At 41.3% G+C, this 25,857-nt stretch overlaps 1 protein-coding gene across 2 annotated transcripts in view; it reads left to right on the top strand.

Moving 5' to 3' along the window:
• The window catches only part of KLHL29 (kelch like family member 29), a 403,260-nt gene that overhangs the window by 334,088 nt on the left and 43,315 nt on the right, over positions 1 to 25,857 (top strand). For both annotated transcript variants that reach the window (XM_042829821.1, XM_042829815.1), the window contains 2 exons: positions 13,501 to 13,700; positions 19,842 to 20,101. In XM_042829821.1, the coding sequence (XP_042685755.1) occupies positions 13,501 to 13,700; positions 19,842 to 20,101 (460 nt within the window). The remainder of the gene's footprint in view (positions 1 to 13,500; positions 13,701 to 19,841; positions 20,102 to 25,857) is intronic.

Here is a 25,857-nt window from a genome sequence, read left to right as displayed (position 1 = left end):
TTTGCAAAAATGTCAGGTGAGAAAAATAAATATTCACCTGTAAATTGATCAAATGTGTCTTTGCAAGACAATAAACTTAGGAGTACAGAGGGGAATTTCTGAAGACTTGTTTTCTAGAGGATATTTGTGGTATACAGCTTAGTCCTTTTAGAAACCCCATGAAGTCAATGAAATCCTTCATTGAAAGAGACGATCAGTACTTTTCAGGATCATGCCCTTAATAATCTAAAATCATTATAGTTCACAGAGTCAGTATGTTTATAGATGCAGCATGTCTAGAATCCTCTCCCGATATTTATTAGTAGCTCCTTTGAGATGGCACTTATGGCTTAATGTGATTTATATTGCACTCTTTGTATTATTATAGAAATCAAAACAAGAAATGGCATTTTTTCTTGAAGAATAAATGAGATCTCTCTATGTTAAATATAACATAAAAGCCATTTCAGCCAGTGAGCACTAGGGTTAAACTCTGGAGCCGTTCCAACTGGAGGCACCAGTAGATTAGTAGAAACTTCAGTGGGAAGATGATCTATTCATGAAGACGCTCTGTGCATCCATATAAAGATGCAGGAAAAAAAAAAAAAATTATACATTTTCAGAGTATTTACTTCAGCTGTTCTTTGCCATGGGCTAGTTACTGTTAACCTCATGTTCTGCCATCGATTCAGCTGTGTGTTGTACTTGGTATCTGACAGTAGAATAGCAATTGGTGTCTCAAAAGAATAAAAATGAAATGTTCAAAACCAAATAAGATCAATTATCCCCTCCTTAAAAAAAAAACAAAACATAGACAAAAAAGCAGAATAGAATGAGAGGTACATGCCCAACAGCAAGACTATTTGACAAGGATGAGTTGTGGTATTAGTAGGGAAAAAAATGCATTGTTTTCAGCGTGCCTTGTGGGGAACTAGATTTGATTGACCAAAACAACTCTAGAATTATTGATTATTTATGAAATAAATTTGACAATGAGAATGCACCTTGAGATCTCTTATTTTCTTATATTCTGGTCTTAATACAGAAAAGTTGTTCTCCCACGTGATTTATCTTGGAACAGACAAGCACGGCCCTTTTGAGCCAGTCCTCAGTCTAAGTTCAGCACTGTAATGTTGGAAATGGGTTAACTAGTCCCCTCTAAGAGTTGCACAGCACTCAACCCTAACCCAGGACCCAATATTCTTCCTTCCAGCAACAGCAGATCATATAAAACTCTCTTAGTGTTTTTCAGTACGAAGTCATCTTAAAAAAAACCTAGGTATTAGGAACAGCAGGTGTGAAATGTTCCTGATGTCTGCTGCACTTCACTGCAGGGAAAGAACAGAGGTGAAACATGGGGGCACGTGAAGATGGGTGCATGCTCAAGGCTGCTCTATAGCAGGATATATTGCAGTAATTTCAAGTGTCAAGAACAGTTTTATACAGTTTGAGGAGTGTTAGCTCTCTTCATACAATCATTTTTTAAGTTTAATCTTTTTCTGAATATTTGTAAATGTTTGTGCCTATTTTATAATAGGTATGAGGTTAAGTACTTGTGGCCTTACTGCTTTCTCCTTCAGCCATAGAGCACAAAGAGAAGTTGATGTTTAGGGAAAAGTGGGTGATAAATAGCAGCTGGAATGGGGATCTGGACTCTAAATACCATGTTATGTGTTTTGAGTGCACCATCAACCACAGTTGCTTCCAATTTGTCTGTTTGCCCTCTAATTAACAAACACCTGTGTTTGGGGTATTTAAGAACTCAGTCTTCCCGAAACAAAGGTCTCATTCCTAGTACAAACAGTGAAGAAAGGCATTCTGGAGGCTTTAAGAAGGAGCTTTATCTGATGGTTCAGGTACCCATATGCGGGCTGATAGGAGTTTTGTCGGGAGCAATTAGAAGTGGTTGTTTCTTGCTGTTAATCCACCAGTGTTTAAGCCTGAAGTTGGTACCTAAGTTAGGATTGGTCTGTACTCACCATCTCTCTTCTTGCTGCTCCCTTCAGAAAGGGAGACAGGACACTCCAAGAAACGAGTCAGCTTTCCCATAAAATAGGTACCTAAGATAGGATATGAAGGAGGAGACCACCCTTCTTTACTGTTGATAAAGAAAGAGCCAAGGTAATTTAATTAGACCACAAATTTATGGTGGGTGTTATGTTGCTTACTTAAAGGGTTCAGCTTGATCTGGTTGTCTGACCTTCTTCTGCAGTTATGAGGGAAAACAGGAATGTCCAGAAGGCAATTTATCCTACCTTATGATACAGCATAGAATAGATAACCTTCTGGAAATGCTCATTTTTTTTATTGCCCAGAGAGAAAGTCCAGTCAGCCAACTCTAGACACCTAAATCGCAGTTGACTAAAGCACATGAGCTATTCCTTCCAGAAATAGTGTTTGTCTGGATGCCACATACGTATGCTTATATAGAGAGAGGAAAATCAGAGAGTAAGGGTCTGTATCTGTATGCCCCTCTTTCAAATTTCCTTATTTAAGCCAATGCTGTAGTTACAGCTCCTTGGTTTGGGAGAGGAGAGGAATAAGTTCTGTGTCTTTCTACCAGTGATAGAAGAAATGAATGGGAGATGCATGGTCCTGTGAGGAGGGAAGGAATGGAAAATCCTATGAGGATGTGTCATTTTTTTCCATCTTTGTTTGGGACAGACAAGGATGGCTGCTGGATAAATGGAATGTCTAATATTTCCAAAGAGAGCTAGACCGGAACATTTCAATTTGCTGTTTTCTTCCCCTTAATCCAAGCCAAAATGCTGGATTAAATACCAAATATTACATTAATAATAGGAAGTACTTGACATTGAAAGCCTTTTCTTGGCCAAAAGGCTGGCTTTTGTAAGCAGACTTCAGTTTTATTTCTCTGTGGTCAGTTACTGAAGATGCGCAGCTCCTGCCTCATAAGCTTTATCTTTTCCAGATATCCTTTTAACGATGCCTTCTAATCTTGCAGTCCTACTGACTGCCTAATTCCACTAGTGCAGAGCAGTAAGTCACATACACAAAGAGCTTCAGTCATAAAGCAAACATTTTTGATGCAGTGTGATCTGGCAAAGCTGTGTTCATCCTTCTTTTCCTAAGGAGCAGAGCCAGTGAGTTCGTGGCCAAATTGCTTTTCCACAATACCTTGCTTCTTTTTGCAAGTATTTCTTTTTTCTAAAATAGGGCTGTATGTACTCCCAGGACTTGGAGGCAGAGCAGGAAGGCGGGAGGCATAAAGTATTTAAGGTGAAAGGACCAAATTCCTTTTACTTCACACCTACACTGAAGACAGAGATGTCATTCTGCATTTTACACCATTGTGAGGAGAGGCAGCATTTGGATGCAAGACAGAGAAACCTGCCGCTATCCATCTGAAGCAGTCTGACAAAACTGCAAAAGCATTTAGGTGTCTGGAAAACAGACTGTCTGGTTTGTGTTTACGTTGTAAAAAGCCCAAAATGAGAAATAGCAGATGAAAGAAAAATCTACTCTTGGTGACCTCTTCATGTTTTCCTGCTTATTAAGAGCCCTGCTTTTAGCTCCAGGAGAAGAGAAGGCAGCATTTCTACATCTGCACGCTTCAGCTCCACCGTAGAGCAGAATGAATGTGGAAACAAATTATAACATTTCTTAGGAAATGGAGAAATAGGGAGTTAAAAATATGATGCTTATGTCAGATGCCGGGAGAGGTATAGCGTATGTAGACGGAGCACCAGCGGTTTCTGCTAAATCATTTAAAGGAGTCTACAGGAATGGGAGGTTGCATGGGAGTATAAAATATTCTTCATCCTTTTACTGCCTGGGTGCTGGCTTGAATTATGCTATGGACGACATTTTCTCTTAAACAAGGAACTGATAATTACTGTGCAATCCTGGCAGGGGAGAGAGAGAGCCTTCTGTATTCTGTGCCCCCCTTTCCATGAGCCACACTTACACCCGCATGTCACAGCTGCCTGCTGGGTTTCAAATTTTGCAGCTGTTGGGCCTTGGAAAACATGTTTTCATCAAGCAAAAATGTATGGGCTTCTACGTAAATGAGCTGCAGCTTAGAGATATTCAGCAGTGCTAAGGAATTACAGCCCAACTGTTTCCAGCCCTGGGTGTGGAGGGTGAAGGGTCTGGGCTGGATGCTGGCTCTGCCAGGTGGGACAGATCCATGTGCCTTGCTCAGAAGGGAATCCCAAGTGAGGAGGACAAGAGGGCTCCTTTTCAAGCCTGGAAGTACCATAGAGAAATGAAGCTTCTGCCTCATAATGGCTGCAGCTTACCAAGCACTGTGCAGAAATCACTTAACCTCTCGCTCCTCTCCCACACTGACAGCATCTCTATTTACTGTAGTGTGGGCTCCTCACTCACATAATTTCCAGACACAACTACAAATCCTGTGAATGTTATTCAAGGAATGACAGACTAATCAGCTCTCTTACTTGGGCTAGACCCATCTACAGCCATGCAGCTGTCATGCAACCGCTCGTAAGATGCTGGTGCATGTGAAGCACCTGTATTTACTTATATCTCGCAGCCCTGTTAGGCTTGACTGTGTTGAAATTTAGAGGTGAAAGGGGACAGTTATCTAACAAGGTCCAGTTTAAGCTAAATAGATCAAAGACAAGGAGAAGAACTTCCATAGTGCAGGAAGTAGAACTGTGATCTTGAAAACTGTCATTTTGGGTACCTTCAAAAAGCATACCTTACCTGAAAACAAGAGCAATCAAATCTCTGACTCCAGCGTGTTAGCAGGTCGTACCAGGGGTCAGTAGTTCATTTCCTTTTATTTAAATCATCAAGGATTAGCCACTGCTGGATTGGGGTAATGAATGTGAACGAATATGACCAGGTTATGAGCACGTCAGATTCCGATCCTGTCTTTTTGCTTGTGCAGCACTGGGCTTTGATGCGCTGAGAGTTCAGCAGGGACAGGGCAGGGTCTGAATCATGGAATCATTAAGGTTGGAAAAGACCTCTAAACTCATTGAGTCCAACTGTCAACCCATCCCCCCACACCCACTGACCACGTCCCTCGGTGCCACATCTTCCACGTTCCTTGGACACCTCCAGGGACAGTGACCCCACCACCTCCTTGGGCAGCTGTGCCATTGCAGCATCACTCTTTCCAAGCAGAAATGTTTCCAAATATCCAACCTGAACCTCCCCTGGTGTAACTTAAAGCCATTACCTCTCATCCTGTCACTGGTTACCCGGCTAAAGAGTACAATCCCCATCTCTTCAGCCAGCACTGGCAGTGGAAGAGCAACGTTCCCTTTCCACGTAGGTGATGTGATGCAATTACCTTTTATTGACACCCCAAGCACAGACTGCTTCTACATGTACACCACAGGAACAGCCTGTAGCTGAGTGACAAAGAACTGGTGCATGACAAAATGAGTTCTAATTACTGAAATGGTGATTGGGATCTTTGGGCACTATCGTAATTGTTGTGGTAGTAATAAATAATAATACTGTGGTTATCATTATTTTATTATTGTTCTCCCTCTAGACATTGCAATGATGAGAAAGCCTTGGATAGACTTACCTAGATAATTACTTGTATAAATTTCACCACATTCCTAAGAAACGGATTTATTAGCTGCATAATGCCAGCTCTCTGCTAAGCTGTTTTTCGATGATGTAATAAATATCATTAAAACAAATCAGATTTGGGTTGGTTGAGGGGGTGAGCTTTAAGCTAGATGAGAATAGATCTTCATTCTGTCATTTTGTTTTAAATCTTCCCATGTAAACTGCAAAAACCTGTTTGCATCTTTTATTTACCTTTCAGAAACAGTAGCTCGGACCATTTTGTCACACGTTTGCTGAATTAGGCAGCCAGAAGTACTTTCAAGCAGGTTAGGGCCGCGCTGGCAATGAATTGGCCTGGCTTTTCCCTTCTCCATTGTACAAGAGTCGGTGCATTCTCAGTCCCTAGCAGAAGTCTGGGTCATGGAATGCTGTTCTTCCAGGGGCACTTGCTGTTTGCTTGTTCATTCACTTGCTTAAGCCAGCGTCTTGAAACTTGTCATCTTCTTTCTTAAATCTCAGCAGGGAGGCAGATTTCTGCCTCAGACTGTGATCCCAACACTGTAGCCTGCCACTGATCCCTCTACTTTAGAATCAGGCTTTACCCAGCAATTAGGCTGCGTTCCCTCTTTGAATAGCATTAAGGGTCTAGATGAGACGCGGCTCTTTTGTTAGTTTTGTTTTATTCTGGCCGCGTTGTTTGTGAACAAAAGCATTTGCTGATAATCCCATTGCTCGACTTGGTTTGTAATGATCATTTGTGGGATGGTGAATTAGCGGAAGGCTGCTGTGTGCCCCAGCTCACAGCCATTGATTTTCCTCATTTCCCTCATAGAGCAGGTGCAAGCAGACAGCATTTGACCCTAATAAGTTAAACCAGTCTTGCCAAATTTTGTTTGCCTGGAACGAGGAGCATTATTTGTATCAACATCACAGTAAAAAGTGAGCAAATTGATTTGTCGGTCAGGTAAATTTTCGTGACAAATTGGCAAGCCTGTGTTTAAACAGTGTAATTTATTTAATCTTGTGATTTTACTAGTTCTTTATCATAATCGTACAATAGCGCCATTACAGTATATGTTTTCTTCTCTCATGAGACAGATGGATAGAGGCTGAGGCTCAAAGATAGTATTTCTCTACAAGGTAGTATAACGAAGGCAGAGATTTGCAAGTTAATACATTCTGAGCTGATAAAATAATTCCAAGGGAGAAGCAATGCTGGGGTGTAATTTATTTTTTAAAAATCCTGTTTAATAGAACATTCAGTGCCTTATGACATACATATTGCAATGATGTTGCTCTATAAATGTCCCTTCCTGTCATCATTTACGTGATGGATTACCTTGCAGCTGCATAAACTTGAACAGCACAGTAAATAACCTCTGTGCACTGTGTGCACATGCATCTTGGGGTGTGTGTTGTGGGAACGCATGTGGTTCTGTTTGTGCAATGCTGCTTTTATATTTCATGAGCCCGTAATTAGGATAAATCAAGCTCCTTAGTATGAAATACTACTTTCCATGTAGAGTGGCTTGTCTGTTCTGCTCGTAGTTGAAGGTTGGGTAGAATATAACTAAATTTCTTGTTTTATCTCCCAAGATAAATAGATATGTGAGTTTTGAACCATTTAATAACTCTGACGATGAAAAGTCAAGTAGTGGACAGTTAAGGTGCAGCAACACAGCACTCTCTTTGCCTGGAATTTCAATGCTATAAGGGTTGTGTTCCATAGTAAACAAGATACTCAGTTTAAATTGTATAGACTTGAACAGGAGTTTTTAATGAGCACATAGCTAACAGACTCTTAAGCCTCATGAGAAGCTGCCTGTCCCAGTTTGGAGTCCTTTTTCAGTAATCAAAATAATTTGACCGAGATAAAAAGGTGAAACTTCCCTTCATTTGTATGTTTCGTCTTACATAAAAATCTTGGATTTCCTGTTTTCTGTAGACCAAAACACTGAAGAGGGAACAAAACAATTTAATCTGATTTTTTTTCCCCCTATCTTGGTAACAAATATTTTGCTCCAGTGGAATGAAGAAAGAATTAATGTAGGGTAAGCGTTGATGTTGCCAATTATGAAAAGAAGCTAACAAGATCAGGGTGTCATGCTGATGGGGCAGATTCTGGGAGCACACAGGCAGCTGCCAGGCCAGGACACTGCTTTGCTCCATGGAGGGAGAGATCAGCCCCAAATATGTGCTTTAGAAGCATATACTGGGATGGAGCTGGAGCTCCTGCCTGCATGCTGGCCGTCCTGTAGAGCGCTATGAGCTAAACCTTGTGCTTTTTGTGGAGGTTATTGTGATTCCTGGGCTGTATGAGATCCTAAGCAATAGAATTGGAGATTGGAACTAGATGATCTTTAAGGTCCCTTCCAATCTAAGCCATTCTGTGATGATAATTATAGTCAGAGATGCCATTGTTTTTTCAATTGGAACTCCAGAACTAGTCTGATTTGGGAACAGGTTGCCCAGCGAGGCTGTGGGTGCCCCCTCCCTGGAAGCACTGGAGGCCAGGCTGGATGGGGCTGTGAGCAACCTGGGCTAGAGGGAGGCGTTCCTGCCTTCAGCAGGGGGTTGGAAGTAGATAATCTTAAAGGTCCCTTCCAACCCAAACCATTCTATGATTCTATGCTTTCCTGCAGGAAGCAGCAGGTAATGGTGGCAGCTCCCTGCAAGCTGATGGGCTGTGGGTAGGGAGAAAGCAAAAGGCACTCACCAAGTCCCATGCACCACCTGCTCTTAGTTTCAGCAGTGGTAATTCTGCGAGTGCCTTTATTTTACAAGATAATCATTTATGTCAGCACCATGTGCATCATACCTTTGAGCCCACAGCACAGCGAGTCATATGGCTTCCGATGTAAATAGGTGTCACAAACTGTGTCAGGCCTCCTGTTCCCAGTGAGGCAGTCTGGGAGGAAGTTGAACCAACTGTTCCCAGTCAGTAACATACATTTACATAAAACGTTTCACATTTTTCATGTTTATCCTGTGCAGATGGCTCCATTTTGAACATCCAGAATTTGTTTTGACGTTGTGACTGTAGCTTGTAAACAGAGAGTTGGCTGGCATCTGCACCAGGGAAAGGTAGCTCTTTGCTTTTCATCTAAAATGGAGTGAGGCTGCAGCCAAATGGTTAGTCAGTCATGTTGGGATCTGGCTGAAGGCAGCATGTCCAACCCATGAGGGAAGCTCAAATCGGAGGTGATAGCATTGACCGTAACTTGACAAACGCAGCCATTTGTCGCAATGTTTCACTTGCACAGCTGCTTTAGCCAGGCTCTAAATTCAGCTTTGCAACTCCAAGCATCTCACTATTAAATGTTTTGAACCAAATCACGCAGAAGCTACACAAAGTGAATGTGTTGATACAAATACTGCAGTGAGAAGGCATACATACACATGTATTTATAACTCAACCTGCAGAAAAACTCACTTGCATCCCTATTTAGCTTGAGAACACCAGCACTGGTTCTTGTCTTTCTGTATTACATGTATGGAAATGACTTTGAAGGACAAACAAATATCAAAAATGTCAAGTTCTCTACTCATACTTTTGGTCAGATACACTGTAGTCTTGCAGGTGAGGTTTTAAGGTTGTTTTTTGTTGATGTTGCTATCAGTATTTAGACACTGTAGCTCTTTTGTATACGTTAGTTAACAGAAAGGGACATCGATTTTATTCTGTTATTTGAAAGAATTTGAGCCACCTTCTGCTTTAAAAAGCAGCCTGTGACTCTTTCATCTTTAGTTTAAGCAATTAAATTGAAGGATAGATAGCCAGAGTGTGTTCAAAGCCTTGGCTTTATTTTGTCAGGCCTAATTATTCCAGAAAATACAAAATATTTTTCTGTAACCCCCCTCTTATCCACTGAGAGTATATATGTGCTTCCTGCTTATCTGTTGGTTCAGTTCTGCTTGCACATTGCTCAAGTCTGTCACCTTGCTGGGGAAATACATGATTTGTAAATCTGAAAGAATTCCCCAACAGCTACCATAAAATTAAGCTGTTAAGGAGCTCTTGTGGCTTGTTTAAATGTAGACCTAAACAAACCTCTTTGCTGTTTAGCCCAAGATTAATCTTTTAAAAGTCCTGTTCTAAATCACTTCCTAATTTTAATGAGTTTATATATCAGCCTTTGCCAGATTTTTACTGTCGCCGTTCTCAAAGATTACAGCAGTGATAAAGATAGGACTAAAATTGTTTATTATATATTATTCTTCAGAAGCACAACTTTTTCCCCCAGAGGCTGTTGGGAGAGTTATTGATTTTCTGCCACAGCATGAAATGTGTGACCTTTATAATATGAGCAATGATTACAAGGCCAATAAAATGACATCATTCTATTTAAACTTCAGAGTTCGCAGGGCAAATAGCAGCTTGTGCCACGTTCTGTGATGTCCGTGGACGATAAGTGTACATTGCCTGACTTCAAGTGAGATGGAAGCACTGAGCAGATGGGCTATTCACCCCCAAAATGCCCGCTGTTTTTGCTTGGGGGGCAGGAACCAAGTAAAGCTATAGGTTTTCACAACTCTTAGGTAGGGCAGGAAGTCAGTGATGTTCTCAGGGCTGGCATTTCTAAGAGGGACATTTCTAATTGTTTGCTGCTACTGATACTACTGACAAAACTCCTGATGTGAGACAAGATCAGATATTTGGATCACTACTTTCATACATGTTTTCCTCAGTCAACTTTGTTTGTTATTATAAGGCTAAATTCTGTTCTTGTAATGCAGCTTTAGTCATTCAGTGCAGTTCCTCCACGGTAACTAAGGATAAATCTCAGATATATAAAGTGTAACTGTTGAAAGCATACTGATATGGATGGGTTGATGGTTGGACTAGATGATCTTAATGGTCTTTCCAAACATTAATGATTTTACGATGTTCTAATACAAATGAAAACCAGGAATACAGCAAGCTTCACAAGCTCTAGGCAGGCTCGGAAAGGGATTCCACAACCTGCTTCACTGAAATTGTTTAAGAAGATAAATTTCTGGAACCTGTTTCCCACATCAGTCACATCAGCCTGTTTCCACACACTATTTTCTTCTGTTCCTTCAAAAACTCTCCCCTTTTGGATCCATCAAAACTTGCTTCAATCCACTCCCACCCCATTCTCCATCCTGTGCCGCTGTGCCCAACCAGCTCCCAGCAGATTCTCACTTGGTCCAGCAGGGCCATGCACTGGTGTGCTCTCTGCTCGGACAGCACATGCCAGCCATCATTGAGGAAGGAATAGGGATAATTTTCTTCCCCGTTTCTGACTCATTGTGCAATATCAATAATCTCTGTAGCTTTGTATTATATTTGCCGTAAGTGGCTCTCGTGATTGATTAAACACCTTAGCTTTTCTTTGGCGTTTAATCAATTGCAGCAGCAGCAGTTTATTGCTTGGTATATTACAAAGTAAAAGAGATTATTACTTAATTATTCTGAAAAATAGCAGCTTGCAGTTGTTGCTCACATCGGTACGTGCCTATGCTAGCATGGGTGTCACATCGTCTTTTCCTCCTCAACTCTGCTCTGGGAGAGAACTCACAGCTCCCTGGGCAGCTGTCACAGAGTCAAACATAGTCCTTCACACAGCCATTGCCAGCACGGTGCAATTAGTGGCATTAAATAAATAATTGCTTACAGAGGGGCTTCCCGCAGCGCCAAGTGCCCGATTCTGTCACTTGCTGGATCCCTCCAAGTCTCACTTAAATTTTAAGCGATGTCCTTATTAACGAGCCCACCTGAATGTGAACTCACTGTCAGGTACTAAGCACTTCTGGAAGCAATTCAGCAAGAATTACATTGGTACCAGGAGGCATCCTGATAGCCCAGGGTGCAGCGGCGGATGTGTGCACAACTGGAGATAAATCAGATACAGCAAATGTTATTGCTGTCTGAGCGTGCGAAGGAAAAAATAATATTTTGTGACATCCTCTTGAGGATCCAGGAAACGGTGACTCTTCTGTTTTAACACCTGAGGTTTTCTGCCATGAGTGCAAAATTGAATTCATATGCAACAGTTCAGAAAGAATACTGTGGTGTGATAAAGCATAAGGACTCAGGGTAGCACTCACATCTCTGCCTGTAAGGATGCCGCAGGTAACATGGTCAGTTCTTAGGGCATTCTTAACCATCTTGTGTGGAGTAGGATCTAACCAACTCATGATTTAGAATTTAAAAAATGGCATTTACTTCTTTGCTTTGCCTCTAACTTTCTCTGCGGTCATAGGCAAGTAATTTTCTTTTCTTTGTCTCTTCATTTGTGTGTGGGAGTAACTGCTGTTCATTACCTTAGAGATGCATACAGAATTAAGTACTGCTAGCTGCTGTCCCATTGTGATAATGGACACCATATACATTCTGTCAGTAGAAAAAAAATAAATCTTTAAAGCTCTGATCCTGTGAAGAATTGCATGAACCACAGCAGTGTGCTTGACTCGAACAGTCCTAGTCATGGAAGATCAGTCACAATGCACCCACTGAACGTTTTAAGCATTTTCCAAAGCTATATATTGGATGGAGTGGGGAGTTGGGGGTGGCAGATTCATAATTTTTGTATGAGGGAATAAAACTGAAGCTAGTATGCTACTTACTTTTGGTCTATATAGTAGCTGAGGTCTGACCGTCACCTTTCTAGGCAGCTTTGTGAATCCAGGAGGTTGGTAGTGCACTTGCTTATGCTTCAAGCTGGCATTGCCTGTGAATAGTGATGCTTTGGCCAGTCCGTGTAAGTCGTGCAGAATTGTATGCTGGTTTTGTGTTGTTTGTGCAATGGCTTTTGCAAGTACTCTAGCAGAATTGGAGCGAGCAGACGTTGACTGTCCAGTGACTAGGAGAAGTTCATGTTTCTTTGAGAAGGTGCTGGATGGTCCTAACCATTAAAAGAATTTATTTTCTTACTCCAACAGATTTCCCCTCCCCTCCTTGATGTGACAAAATTTATTATCACTTTTGTCTTTCAGGTGTAACCTGTCTTTAGTGTTGCAGACACATCAGCCACCATGCATTAAGAACTGGGCCCTTACTTTAATTCAGTATAATTTTCTTTTTGTCCAATAATTTCACAAGCACTAATCCACACTTCAAATGCAGGAGATACTTTGATTTCCCAAATTGTTCAGCACTTCATGCAGGAAAAACCGTAGGCCACAGTCATGAAACTCCTAGAGGATGGCTGCTGGCTTCCTGTGGCAGAGCTGGTTGTTGTTTTCCCCCCTTCCCCCACTTTGCTCTAACCATTTTGTCTGTCTATCTTGTCTTGTATTCAGTTTTCAAAGCAATTGCCATGAAGGGCTTCCTTTTTTAGTGCCTAAAGGGAACAATAGATTTTTAGAATAAGCATGTAGATTTATATGACTATCTGTTAATGCCTATCGTATCTATCATATATGCACTTCAATATAACGTACGCAGAAGTTCAAGCTAAGTAGAAATTAATATTTATTATTGTTATTTCTGATGAAAAGGTCTTTAAATGTATCTTTAAATGGACATGACATTTAAAATTATTTCAGTACTGGATTCCTGAAAAACTAGATGACCTTTTCTCTTGAAATTGGAGAGGCTTTTTTCCTTAACAGTTATATTATGCACAGAAGATGAGATGTTAACCGAGATGTTAAAATGTATTGTTTCCCTTTGAAAGCTAATCCTGTTCCTCATTTTCATTAATGTTGGCTCATTCGTTTTTCTTTCTTTCCTTTCCTTTCCTTTCCTTTTCTTTTGCAACTGTTTTTGCATGAAAATGCAGAGTAGCAATAAACAGATTTTTTGTAAGACTTGCTTTAAGACTCTTCTCTTTCAGATCCAGTTAAAGTTTTAAGTTCAGTTATTTTAAAATTCATATTCCGTGGTTCCATAAACAAAAAAAAAAAACAAAAACCAAAAAAAAAAAAAAAAAAGGGGGAAATATAATGAGGTGCAGAGCAATTTTCTAGCCCTCACTAATCTAAATGCCAACAAAATGGGGATGGCGTAATGTTCGTAATTTCATTGTCTGCTGTTACCAGGTCACCAAGAGACAGTAGCAGAAGTGGGGAGAAGCTGGAATTGGCCATGTCCAACCTCACTGCGGATGTCCTGGAATTACTCCTGGAGTTTGTTTATACAGGTTCTTTGATCATAGATTCAGCCAATGCAAAAACTCTCCTGGAAGCTGCCAGCAAGTTCCAGTTTCACACTTTCTGTAAAGTCTGCGTTTCATTTCTAGGTAAGAATCATTTCATCTAGTTTTTTAGGTTTTAAGATTTATTTCACTTTAAGGTTTTTAAGACTTCCTTTTAACTCATAATAATTAGGAGAGTTAAATGTAATTTAAAAACAAAACAAAAAAAATTTAAAAACCAAACCAAACAAAACCAACCATGATTTATTTGGGTTGGGGATTGAATGCCAACAAAGTGGCTTACAGAAGATAATCCAGTGAAGTCTAGCCTGTTGTATGAGTGACAATAGCTTTCACAACTTGGATAGACTCTTCTATTGAATCTTGTTTTATGATCGGTGCCACGGTGACATCTTGTTTCACAGATATTGATATCTGTATGGAGACCTGACTATAATACACAAGTTGTTTATAACTATGACAGCAAATGTTGGGTATTGCACCTGCCAAACAATGTTGAAGTTGGAGGGGAATTCCCAGGGAGGAGTCAGGATCTGCAATTTCCCTGCACCTATGAGAAAATCTTTCTGGTGTTCTCATAAACAAGGTCTGATTGAACTGCTGCAGGTTGAATGTTTGCAGGATTTGCTTTTTTGTATAGAGAGAAGGTCTGATGCATGCATATCCTTACAAATAAGTTACTCTGGTAACTAGTGTGCCCTATGTGCATGGGGAGTGTTTGTCCCAGTGAAAGTGTACAGAGTAATCTCATGCCAGTCCCCCTGTCCATTCCCAATGGTCCCATGTGAAGCCTATTCTAATCCACAGCACCATGTCATCCTGCTCTTGCGTTTCCTATATCTTCCAGTAGAGACCGTTTCAAAACCATCCAGTGTTACCAGATCAGTTTAGTGAGCTTTACTGGTCCATACTGGAACCAGCCAACCCCATTTCTGTCATGGCAGAACAGGAACCAGAGGTGGAACTCAACTGAAAATCACGTTGGTCCAAATTCCTGTATCACATGCCACTCCCTTAATAACAGGGCTATAATTTCACTTAACAGGACAGTAATCATTTATAAATTATTGATTAACACAAACTTTTTAACACACAAAAAATGTGATCTTGATCTTACATTGCTTACTTCCCATATCCAAATTCCAATATATATGTTTTTTGACGTCTGATTTCTGCACTCCCTCAACCCTTGGCTTGCTATGGGAGATGTCATTCCATTTGAACTCCAAATTTATCTTCAGCCCACATGACCTATAGGTTCTTCCTAGTCAATTTTCGCTAAAAATACACACTTCAAATTGCAGCATGTGAAAGATGAAAGTTAAGAAAATGTCAGTCATTTTTTAAAAACAGTCCTCAGACGAGTCCTGTTGTCTACGGTGTTAATTCTTACTGCTAATCTGGCCTGCTGACAAGATTAGTGGTGTGACCAGGCTGGCACCACTGCAGGCATTCAGTAAAAAATCTGTGCTATTGTATTCCCTTCTTCTTCCCACTTTTTTTTATGTTACATTTATACATCCGTTCCCAAATGTGTGGATAATGGTGAAATGAAAACTGTACTTTGCAATTCCGTTGTGTTGGTTGTGCAGTTTGAGTGAGGGCTCTGGCTGTAGCATTGCTTTCCCCCAGCTCCTCTTCACCACTTTTCATTATTAGATCTTACGGCCTTTCTAGGAAGAAGAGATGTGTTTAAGTTGCACGGTCTTTAAAGCTTCCACCACAAAACCAAAATGCATTTATTTCACTAAATCAATGTGAGATTTCTCCTTTCCGATATTTAATATTTGAATTCAGTGAACCATGTTATGGTGTGAAATAGTAGAGTTGGTTATAAGTTCAGTGATATATGGGGAGTCGCTGGAATTTTGTATTCTCATTTGGAGAATTCATGGAGTGTAATTGCTTATTTTTATTTATAGCTGTGGCTGAATTGCCCTGCAGAGATAGTATAGCATTTGCCATGTAAAAAAAAAAAAATTAAAGAAAAGCATTTTGCTTTCTCTATGGCTTTTCATCCCAGCCACTTCTACTTCCTCCCAGCAAAGCAGAAATATTGTAAAAATAGGGTGGGTTTTTTTCTAGGGTTTCTGGCAGATTCATCATTACAAAGTGATCCTCTCCCATACATAACCATGTCTAAACAGTGAGAGAAGTGGAAGGATAAGTGGAAATAAAATAAAAGAAAAAATTAATTGGCCTGTTGTGCACAGCATAACAACATCCCAGGTGAAATTTGTATCATCTTTTTTAAATGGTGAGGCTCCAGGAGGATCCTTCTTGGACGACGTCTATGCAGCTCGAGCATCTCCAGCAGTGTTGCTCTGGGCGGAGGCACCTTGAATCTGTTCTCACTTTCTGGTAGAAACCTGTTGCAAATGTGCTCAGAAGACTGTTCCATTTCAACAAGAGATTTATTAACCAACTTCACTAGGCTAATTATAGCCATGTTCTCTCCTTCACACATGCTGTCTCCTCTGCTTTTGTCTAGACCATGCAAAGTGACAACAGTTTCTCAGCTGATGCAGCAATGCTGACAGGTTCATGCAGTTGCCATATGATAGCTGGGCAAATGTTTGCAAACTGGCCAGGACATCATAGGTATTTCCTCAACCCATATGGCTTAAGACTTGAGAGATTTTTCTTTTCTTTTTCTCATATTTCTTTTGCAACGAAATGATGCTGCCATTACAGTCATGGCTCACATCAGATTTCAGGAGGTCCATCAGTACCACAGTTTGGGCTGTGATGCAGAGACTCCCATTGCAGGAGTGAACAGACTGTGAGCTTGCATTTCTACCTGTTGCTGAGATTTTACAAATTCACTTCCTTCAAGTCTAAAGAAATTGGTGAAACCTGTTAGATTCATGGAGAAAAGAGCAGGAGCTCTGACTTCAGTGCCCTGGAAGAAAAGCACGAAGTTTAGAAAGTAAATGTGTGGGAGCAATGAGAAAAGCCTAATGAAGGACCAGTGACCTCCGTAAATATACTCAAGCACCCAATGGTAGAATAGGCTTTTATAGTTCTTATGAATTCAAGAAAGTGTTGTAGGTAATTTTTGTTTATCCATGGTGGAAAATTTTCAGCCAGATGGAGAACCACATTGGCCAGTGCTGGAGAAACTAAAGCATCAAGCTTTTCTAGAGATAGGAAATAAAAGGAGCACTCTCACTGTAGAACTGAAGTCTTCGGGATAGTGAATGCATCCGTAAATCTTCCCTGTCTTGCTTGTGTTTGTGACATAGGCAACTGAGAAAGAAATAAGATCCCTATCAGAGTGACCACAGCGTATGCTGAGAAGTGCAGGTTTTGTGCTATTTGAAGATATCGAAGTCATCACCTAGAAACCATCTCTAAGTGAAATACTAAATGCACACATAGGGATCTTGTGCCAACCACTGATTTTCCATGCTGATATTACTGCAGTCTCACTCAGTAATTCTTCTGACTCTACTCTAGAGGACTTTATCTCTGCTGTTCCTTTCATTGCCATCCAAGAAGTGCAATCTTAGCAGTCTGCTGGTTGTTTTTCTCATGCTGACTTAGTACATGATTCCAAAATTGCACGTAACACAAGTGAGGAATACCGGTTGCTGACCTGCAGTATTACATGGAGACAAATATGATATCCAACACTGACTCCAACTGGTGAGAACCTTCTAGATTACATCAGATATCCTTAAAGCCCATAAAGCCATTTCTGTCACAAACCATCCTTGAATGCTGTGTCAGTAGTCGTGTTCTGAACGAACTCAAGGTGAAATTCCACAAAAACGTGTTGTTCCAAGTCAAGTGTCACTGTGACAAAAACAGCGATCGTTGTAACCATGTCAGCATGCAAAGGAAAATGGCTCAGCAGCAGATGGGGCAGAACTGGTCCGTAGCTGTCTTTTGATTGAATGCATCCCTGGGATTGCTTGGGATTGGCTGTATTATGTAATGGAAGTTTGTAGGTAAGCAGTCATTTAATCTTCCTTTAGAGTCAGATAAGAGTAGCAGGCACTAGTAGGGCATGATTCTGCTCATCCTGAAGTGGAGATCCAAAATATTATCAGATAAATTGCATCTTGGGGTCTGCCATCAAGCAGTTTCAGGGAAGAAGGTGTGAATCTCTGCAGCAATACGTGGAGCTGCTTGGACACCCCATGTACCAGGGCTGCATCAGCACAACAGTACAGGAATTAAAGAAACTTACCCAGATGAGAAGAAATCAGCTGTGAGCTCTGCTTTTTCTGCCCCATACCTCAGGCTCAGCTGGGGAAGATATGGGAATCTGTCCTGACAGAGGCTGAGCTAGGCCCTTCAAGGGAAAGATTCATTCTTGCAGGCTTTTTCCACTGTATGGTAGTAAACGCACGATAAGTCAAACCTTATTATTTCCTTGATTATAAAACTTATGAGGATGAGGTGGGGCAGTGTCAGATTTGTCTTTGACTTGGAGGTTTGCCAAGCAATGATGAGAGGCTCTGTTAGGTGATTATTTTACCCATAGCCATACGTATACACAAAGCTGCTGCCAATGGACAGAACCAAAAGCCTTTGAAGAGATTTTTGGTTCTTTTAATTGGAAGATCAGAATTTTTGGGAGCTTTGTGCTTCAGCTGTCAGTTTGCAGCCTGTCTCTGGGCAGGCTTTGAGTGACAAAATCTTCTGACAGAAAGCAGTGCCACTGTTCTGGTGTGCTTCAGGAAATGGGCTTCTTGCAGTCAGCACAATCAAATGATGCAAAATGAGATAGCCTTCTTTCAAGATAGTTAGAGATGCAGAAAAAAATAATTTTTTAAAAAAATTTATTTTATTGAAGAAAAAACCAACAGCCCACACACAGAAGGGGGTGTCTTTAAGCTAAAAAAAAAAAGGGTTGTAATCCCATTTTAATAAAAGCCATGTACAGATAGCATGCAGGTTTTACATTTGGTGAAGGCAGAATCTGAGTGTAGGGACAAATCACTGGCATTTTCAGTGGAGGCAATGCAATGGGAGTTGTGCTTGAAGAGGTTTGAGGCTACCTGACATTCCTCTCCAGTGCTCTGAAATAATGCACTGAGCTATGACACTGCCCAAGTGGGATGCACTTGTTTTTCTAGCAGCACGGAAGTCTGCCACCAGTCCTGATGTGGTCTATTGGGTGGTGAGGCACTGGAACAGGTTGCCCAAGGAGGCTGTGGATGCCCCATCCCTGCAGGCATTCAAGGCCAGGCTGGATGTGGCTCTGGGCAGCCTGGTCTGCTGGTTGGCAACCCTGCACACAGCAGGGGGTTGGAACTGGATGAGCACTGTGCTCCTTTTCAATCCAGGCCATTCTATGATTCTATGATTCTATTGAAGTCTGTCTCCCCCTCTATTTTTTTTTTTTTTTTTTCTGTCTTACATCTTAAAGAATATACCAGTAGTGGCTTGGTTAATAGAATCTGAGAAAAAAATCGAGTTCCTCTTATGAATTTCTGAAGTTGGTGGGTTTTTCCTGAAAGGGAAAAAAAGTACAGTCAAATGTGTGGTGTAGCACACTTTAACACAAAGCTACACACTGTGCTGTTAGTTCTGTTTTCCGGGTAGGAGATAATGCTGTCTCCTCTGTGCGCGATTTTCTTTGAAACTCACTACACAACATTTAACAGAAGGCGTTGGTGTAATCTGTGTTTTGCATAAGGGATGTCATCACATTCAGCAGCAACAAAGTTCCTTTGAAAAAAAGGAGGGGAGGGGGGGATTTTTTGATATATTTTTTTTTTTATTTGAAGTAGCTTAGTAGCTGAACAGGGCAAAAATTATCATAAAGCGACTGCAGCATCCTCAGAAATGTCCTCAGTGCTGTTTGCATTTATTCTTAAGTGTCTGCACTGCCGTTTACATCTTTGCTGTTTCTTAAAGCAACATTGTAAGCGGTACGAATAGCAGGACTCTCTTGGCTGGATTCCTGTCCTTTGGGAAGCCCGAGACAGTATTATGTCAGTGGGTTTTCCCAGTGTGTATGAAGGTTTGCACAAAAAGCAAACACAGAAAGCATGTTTCTCTCCCAGTCCCCAGTTCAGTTGTTAGACAGACTTTGATTTTCTGCATTAAGCCCCAGTCCTGAAGTAATACAGGGTGCTGCTTCTAATTAACTCCCTGAAATTAATTAGCGTTGGAGTTCTGTCCGTGGCATTTATTTTTTCATGAGCTCAGTGAAAAAATGTGAATCTTGCTTTTAATAATTCTCACTTGCCTTTTATTTGTTCCTTTTAGAGAAACAGCTGACTGCTAGCAACTGCTTAGGAATATTAGCCATGGCTGAAGCCATGCAGTGCACTGAACTATACAACATGGCCAAAGCATACGCCCTGCAGATTTTCCCAGAGGTGGCAAACCAAGAGGAGATCCTTAATATCTCAAAAGACGACTTCATTTCCTATATGTCCAATGACAGCCTGAACACCAAAGCAGAGGAGCTGGTGTATGAAACAGTGATAAAGTGGATTAAGAAGGACGCTGCAATCAGAGCTCAGGTAAAAATAATCTCAGCAGCCTCACTCCGCTCCATTCCCGTAAATGCTTCTAAAATAGAAACTATCACCGTGAATGTGAGGATGAGAGGGAGATAGGATGGGCAATTCAGATAAAGAAAGAGAAAGGGAATGCAGGCTATGCACAAAATCTAAGTAATTTCACAATCTGATCCCCATATCTGATCATTTGGAGTCAAAATCTCATTTGTGACATGCACTGTACAAAGCTAGGGCTTCAAGCTGCTGGCTGCAAGCTTGGTCGTAGATAAATCAGGAAGGATTAGAGTTGTGGAAGATGTTACTTTATGAAGAGGATGCATTTTAGCAACAGTGGGAAATAAAAATCTATCAGAAAATCAGTATTTCTTTTGATGGCACATCTTGAATGCGTGTAGCTTCAGCACACAACAAGTGATTCTGAATTTCTGTCAGCTACATAGATAACCCCCTGAGTGTTATATATTTATTAGTTAGCCCTTGCTCAACCATCTCTGCTGTGCCGTCTGCCCTCTACTCAAGAAACTAAGCATGTTACTTCACCCAGCACTGTCTCCAGATTAATGCTAAAAAGTGACTGTTTGATGGTTGTGGTTATCCTTGGGACCAGAGGATTACCGTAGTGATAATTAAAAGCCTCCAACTTGAAGGTCTTGAGAGTCAGTCTTGGGTTGTGGCCTGAACCCCAGATCTCTCTTTCTGAAGGACAGAGATGCTGACTGACCTTGGCAAGGGCTTTTCTCCACCTTTCATGTCCTGTGTGAACAGCTAACATAGCTCAGCGAGATTTTGTGCTGGGGAACTGCCAGTCTGCAGCCACCTCATGCACATGCCAGAGGTGCCTTTTAGTATTACCTGATATTGTTATTACCTGTAACATCTACACAATATCATTGATTTACTGAAATGAACCACTTTCTGGCTCTTGCTGGCATTGAAAAACATGGTTTTATGGAGTATTTCACAGCTTGCTTAACATTTGATGACAGCAGTCAGCTCCATGCAGCTCTGAGCTCCGAAACTAATGCAAACTTAAGGATTATTCCCAGGGGCTGGAGCACGAGAACCCTGCAGCAGGAGACAGTTTGCCTGGTGCAAACAGAAGGTGTCACTCATCAGGTGGTCTGGGTTGTGTTTTCCAAACTGATGGTTAAAATATTTCCTCCTGCGCCCTGCTGCGGTGATGTTATGAATTTATTTTTTAAGTGGTGGTTTCTCCACCACCGCCATCTCCTCCTCTCTTGCTTTCATGTTGTGGTTGGGTTGGTTTTCTGTGTTGTTTTTGTATTTAAATTCCAAGTTTCCTTCTTTTCTTTTCACCTTCTGCAAAGCCTTTGCAGCTGATGCTGGCAGTTTTATTTGCTTCTCCAAATTTCTCTGCGGTGCTTTGGTTTCATGCATTACTTTACAAGGGCTTTTAATTTTTAATTTGTATTTATCCAGAGACGAGGGTCTTGAATAAATTAATGCTAAAGATACCATGCAGATAGCTATTTTCATGTCCAATCCTACCACTAAGCTCGTTTCTTCAGATGGCTGTTGTTCCTGGTTGATTCTATTATTTTTTTTAACTCTGTGCACTGCGTGATCTATGATAAAGCTCTTAGTTAAACAGGTACTTATTTTCTAAAAGTGGGAGCTCATACTTACCATGAAAAATACCGTCTTTACAAAAATGACTACTGCATTTTCAGTACTCAGAAACAAATAGCTCTGAGGGTGGGTTGGAAGGAAGAAGGATCTAAATAATCAGATAACTTCAGATAAAGATGATAAGTGAAAATTTGTACTTGATGTGCAGCAAGGGCCGCCATGTCCGGAAGTGCCCAGCTCCCATTACTTTTACAGTCTGAGCAACCATGGAAACAACAGATGCAGGCTCGACTTCCTTGCAAGAGCTGTGCATGGATGTATTGACTTTATTCACAGTTTGGTGAGATGGATTTGCTCAATTATTTCTTTCTCTCTTCAGGGTCAGAAAATAGCACATGGGGGCATCAAAGCAACAGTAGGGTTTGTGCTTCTGCTGCCGACTGGTGGGACCTATGGGTAGGAGAGTTTTAGCCAGAAACAGCCCAAAGCCCACCTGGGTAAGACATTGGTCATTAAGTCTCCTGCAACCTGGATTTCCAAGACCACTTCTCATCTGCCCTTACCTGACAGGCCAATCTCTGCTGTCACATTAGAGGGTTTTTATTCTTAATGGCTCTGAGTCAGGTGATGTAAGTGCCTCTTTCAAAGCTTCTTTAGGGCACAGCAATTCACCCAAAGGCAGGTTTCTGGCACCAGCAGAAGAGAAGAGGAATTATCCTCTGGAGAAGAGGATAAGAGGGAGGGTTCACGAGTGACCTGATCTACAACTGTCTGAAAGGAAGTTGTGGCACGGTGTGGGTTGACCTCTTCTCCCAGATAACAGCAGGACAAGAGGTTTTAAGTTGTGTCAGGTTGGGTATAAGGAAAAATGTCTTCTCCAAAAGAGTGGTGAGACATTGAAAATGGGCTACCCATAGTGTGAGCCTTCACCTAAAGGTACATCTCAACCTGTTATGTGAAGCTAACATTGCCATTCCCCACACCAGAGCACCTTGAGCTACGCTCTTACAGCAACATGTGTGTCACTGCCTGTCCTGTTCCTCTTGAAAGGACCTCTCTGGAGATTTTCTCACCCATTCTCATGGGAGGGCACTGAGTTACATATCCTTCTGATTCTGTACCTTTCTAAAAGCTCTTCTTTGGGTATCAGATTCTTTTCGCTTTTGTTAGTCTTTCACCATCAGGTTGGAGGGCAGTGGTAGGGAAGGAATCAGAGTTCATCTGCAAAATGAAAAGCTATTGAAAAGCTATTGAAAAGCTATTGAAAAGCTATACTCTGACTTTTAATTTTGCAAATTGTTCTCATATGAGGTCTTATGGTGTTAGGAAAAGCATCTGTGGGATTGCAAAGAAACAGCACCTTAAACTTGTTACAAAGAAAAAATAACAGTGCTTTAAAGGTTGCTGATCCAGCTACATGAAACAGAGAATCAGTGCAGATAATGACATAAGTGTTAAGCTAAGATTTGGTAAATAGCTGTATCCAGTGCATCAAAGCAGCACGGTGGCTCATCTGGTAACATTTATGGAGCTATTTTAGGGATGCTTGGAGTGCAGTAGCGTCTAATCAGTCTCACCAAAAGAAGCAGCCTGTGATGTGAAGTCCTGAATACTTGGGTAATTTCCTTTGCCAGCAGAAGCAGAACACTGGTTGCAGGAATTCCTCCTGATTGCCTGTCACTGTGTGGAAAGTCTGCAGCCAGCTGACACATCTGGAAAAGCTGAATTTACTATTTTTCTATTTACTCCTCTAACTGACTGGTAGACAAGATTGTAGGGTTCATCCTAGCGGTTATCCCCTTGATAAGCTTATTGTAACCATGGCAAACTCATGCAAAAAAAAAGTATAGTGTAATGGAGGCTTTACTGTCCAAAAACCAATATGATCTGAGCCATCCAAACACCAGCAAAGACTCCTGCTGGGCACCCTGGGCCCTTGGGCACAGCCTGAACCTGAATGCATCCCCCCACTGTCTGTGTGGACTTGGACCGGTCGTTTCATCTTTATTCCCCTGTTTATTGTACTATAAGCTGGAAGGAAGCAATGTCTTCTGCACGTGCTGCTGGGAGGATCCATGATCAGGCAGTGGTTGCTGCCCAGGGAGGTGTGGGAGTCACTGTCTCTGGAGGTGTTCCAGAACTGTTGAGATGTGGCACCTGGAGATGGTTAGTGGGCATCTGGGGTGGGTTGGGGATGGAATAGATAATTATGCTGGTCTTTTCCAAGCTTTATGACTCTATGAAAGAGTGATGAGCTGATGGTTTGACTGGATGATCTTAGAGATCTTTTCCAACCCTTATGATCCTATGATAACGAGCTATAATTGTCCACCAATGCTGATGACCTGCAGAGGTGTGAAATGCTGCAGTTGTGCCCAGCATCAGTCTGGAATGGGAAGATGTAATGGTGCTGGATATGCTGCAATTTGCTGTTTGCCCACAGCACAGACAGACCAAAGCTCACGGGAAACTTTCCCACCTTCTGCTCCAAGTCCAAAGTTGTGTCCGTTTTCTCCAACATAAAAAACACAGCAACATACCTATTAATAACAGAAAGCCTATGAAAACAAAGTGCCTAGTTGTGTGAAGCTTCCCTCTCCCCCTGAGGAAGGACAAGATGTGAGGAGAGGACAAATATTTCAACAAGCTGAGCAGTTTATGGCTGGAAGAGTGGCAGTTACTGCAGCCGTGAGTGACGGAGCAGAGGCTCCGCTCATTGGCAGTCACCTTTTGATGCACTCTTCATGGATGTAATTGTGTGCCTGCTTTTAAACCCCTTTTAAAATCACAATGTCCAACAGCAAAATGAAATGTCTGTGCCATAAAGGCATTAAAAAGCCTTCTATGAACTTGTGTCCTCAGAGGCGGATTTGTCTAAACAGCATCTTCATGGTGCCTGGGAACCAGAGATGCGTAGACAAATTGGAGGTAATTTAGAGAAGAGCAGCACAAATGATTAAAAGAGTGAAGGAATTGATGTGAGAAAGAAAGATTAAAAGATGTGAATATGCATGACTTGGCCTAATGACAGCTAGAGAGAGATAAATGTCTGTAAGTATTTGAAGTCCAAAGGAGAGGAGTTGGCTGGGAGGATACAATGAGGGTGTGACAGCTGTAGGACCATGGGGATGAAGTTGAGACCATGCAAATCAGTCTGAGCAAAAACAATGCCTACATGAAGACACTCTATGTGGAAACGAGGATAAAGAAAAGTGAAGAAGAGAATTTGTCAAAAATGTTAAGAATGCCAATGAGCTGTATTTTAACAATTAAAAAGAATTGACAGGAAACAAGAAACTGTGGAGGAGAAGCAGGTGGGTAACTGTGAGAGAGCAAATCGAAGGTCTCTGGTCTGCAGTTAAGATGGCAGCATAATTCATCATGCAGATTTTACAGAGTCTCCAACATTATGCAAAAGACCAACACACTCCAAGACTAGGAGGAATCAGAGAGGGAATGAGCATGATTTTGTGGTGACAAGGAGGTAATGATCTATTCAAACACTGATACACAATGCCAGCATGTACAGATCGCTTAAGTTGATCATAATAGGAAATTAATTGATCAATCAATGTACTTAAGAGCATTAAGCTTCAGGAAAGCAGTGCTAGAATAAGTATGAATGGCACGGCTTCCAAGGGAGCCTAAGTGAATTAGGCACTAACACTCTATTACAGTTCAATTAGACTTCTTTGAGAAGCCCAGACTACCCTAATGCTTTGAAATCCATTTGTGGGAAGAGCAGACGAATTCAAAAAGATGCCATAATGAAAGTGCAAGAAGCTCCAATTTCTCTGAAAGTGAAAAACGCAAGGGATGAGCGGTAACCACTGTGATTTCACAGGGACAGGCTGCTCAAAGAGCTCAGATTTAAATGAAGCTTTTCCTGGTGGCAGTCAGACACACTCAGAGCCTATACAGGCTTAGAGAAGGAGAAGAAAAGGGAGCAGCAGGAGCAGAATCAGCGTAGGAACATGCACTTAGCAATCCATGGGAGGAAGAAGCAGGATAAAAAAGCAGAAGAGATCCACAAAGAATATGTGGGTGAAGTTTGCAGTTCATTAAGTTCCTCCTGCATTAATCTATTAATTTTTTTTAGAGAGATACCCGTCAGTGAAAGCCTACTAAATTATTTCTATACAATTTTAAATTCATAGAATCATTAA

This window comes from Centrocercus urophasianus, unplaced genomic scaffold (assembly GCF_019232065.1).
Source record: "Centrocercus urophasianus isolate 14NV4802_14NV808 unplaced genomic scaffold, USGS_Curo_1.0 seq_10, whole genome shotgun sequence".
NCBI classification, from domain to species: domain Eukaryota; kingdom Metazoa; phylum Chordata; class Aves; order Galliformes; family Phasianidae; genus Centrocercus; species Centrocercus urophasianus.
Note: the sequence above shows the minus strand (reverse complement) of the source record. Positions and strands in the feature narration are given on the sequence as shown.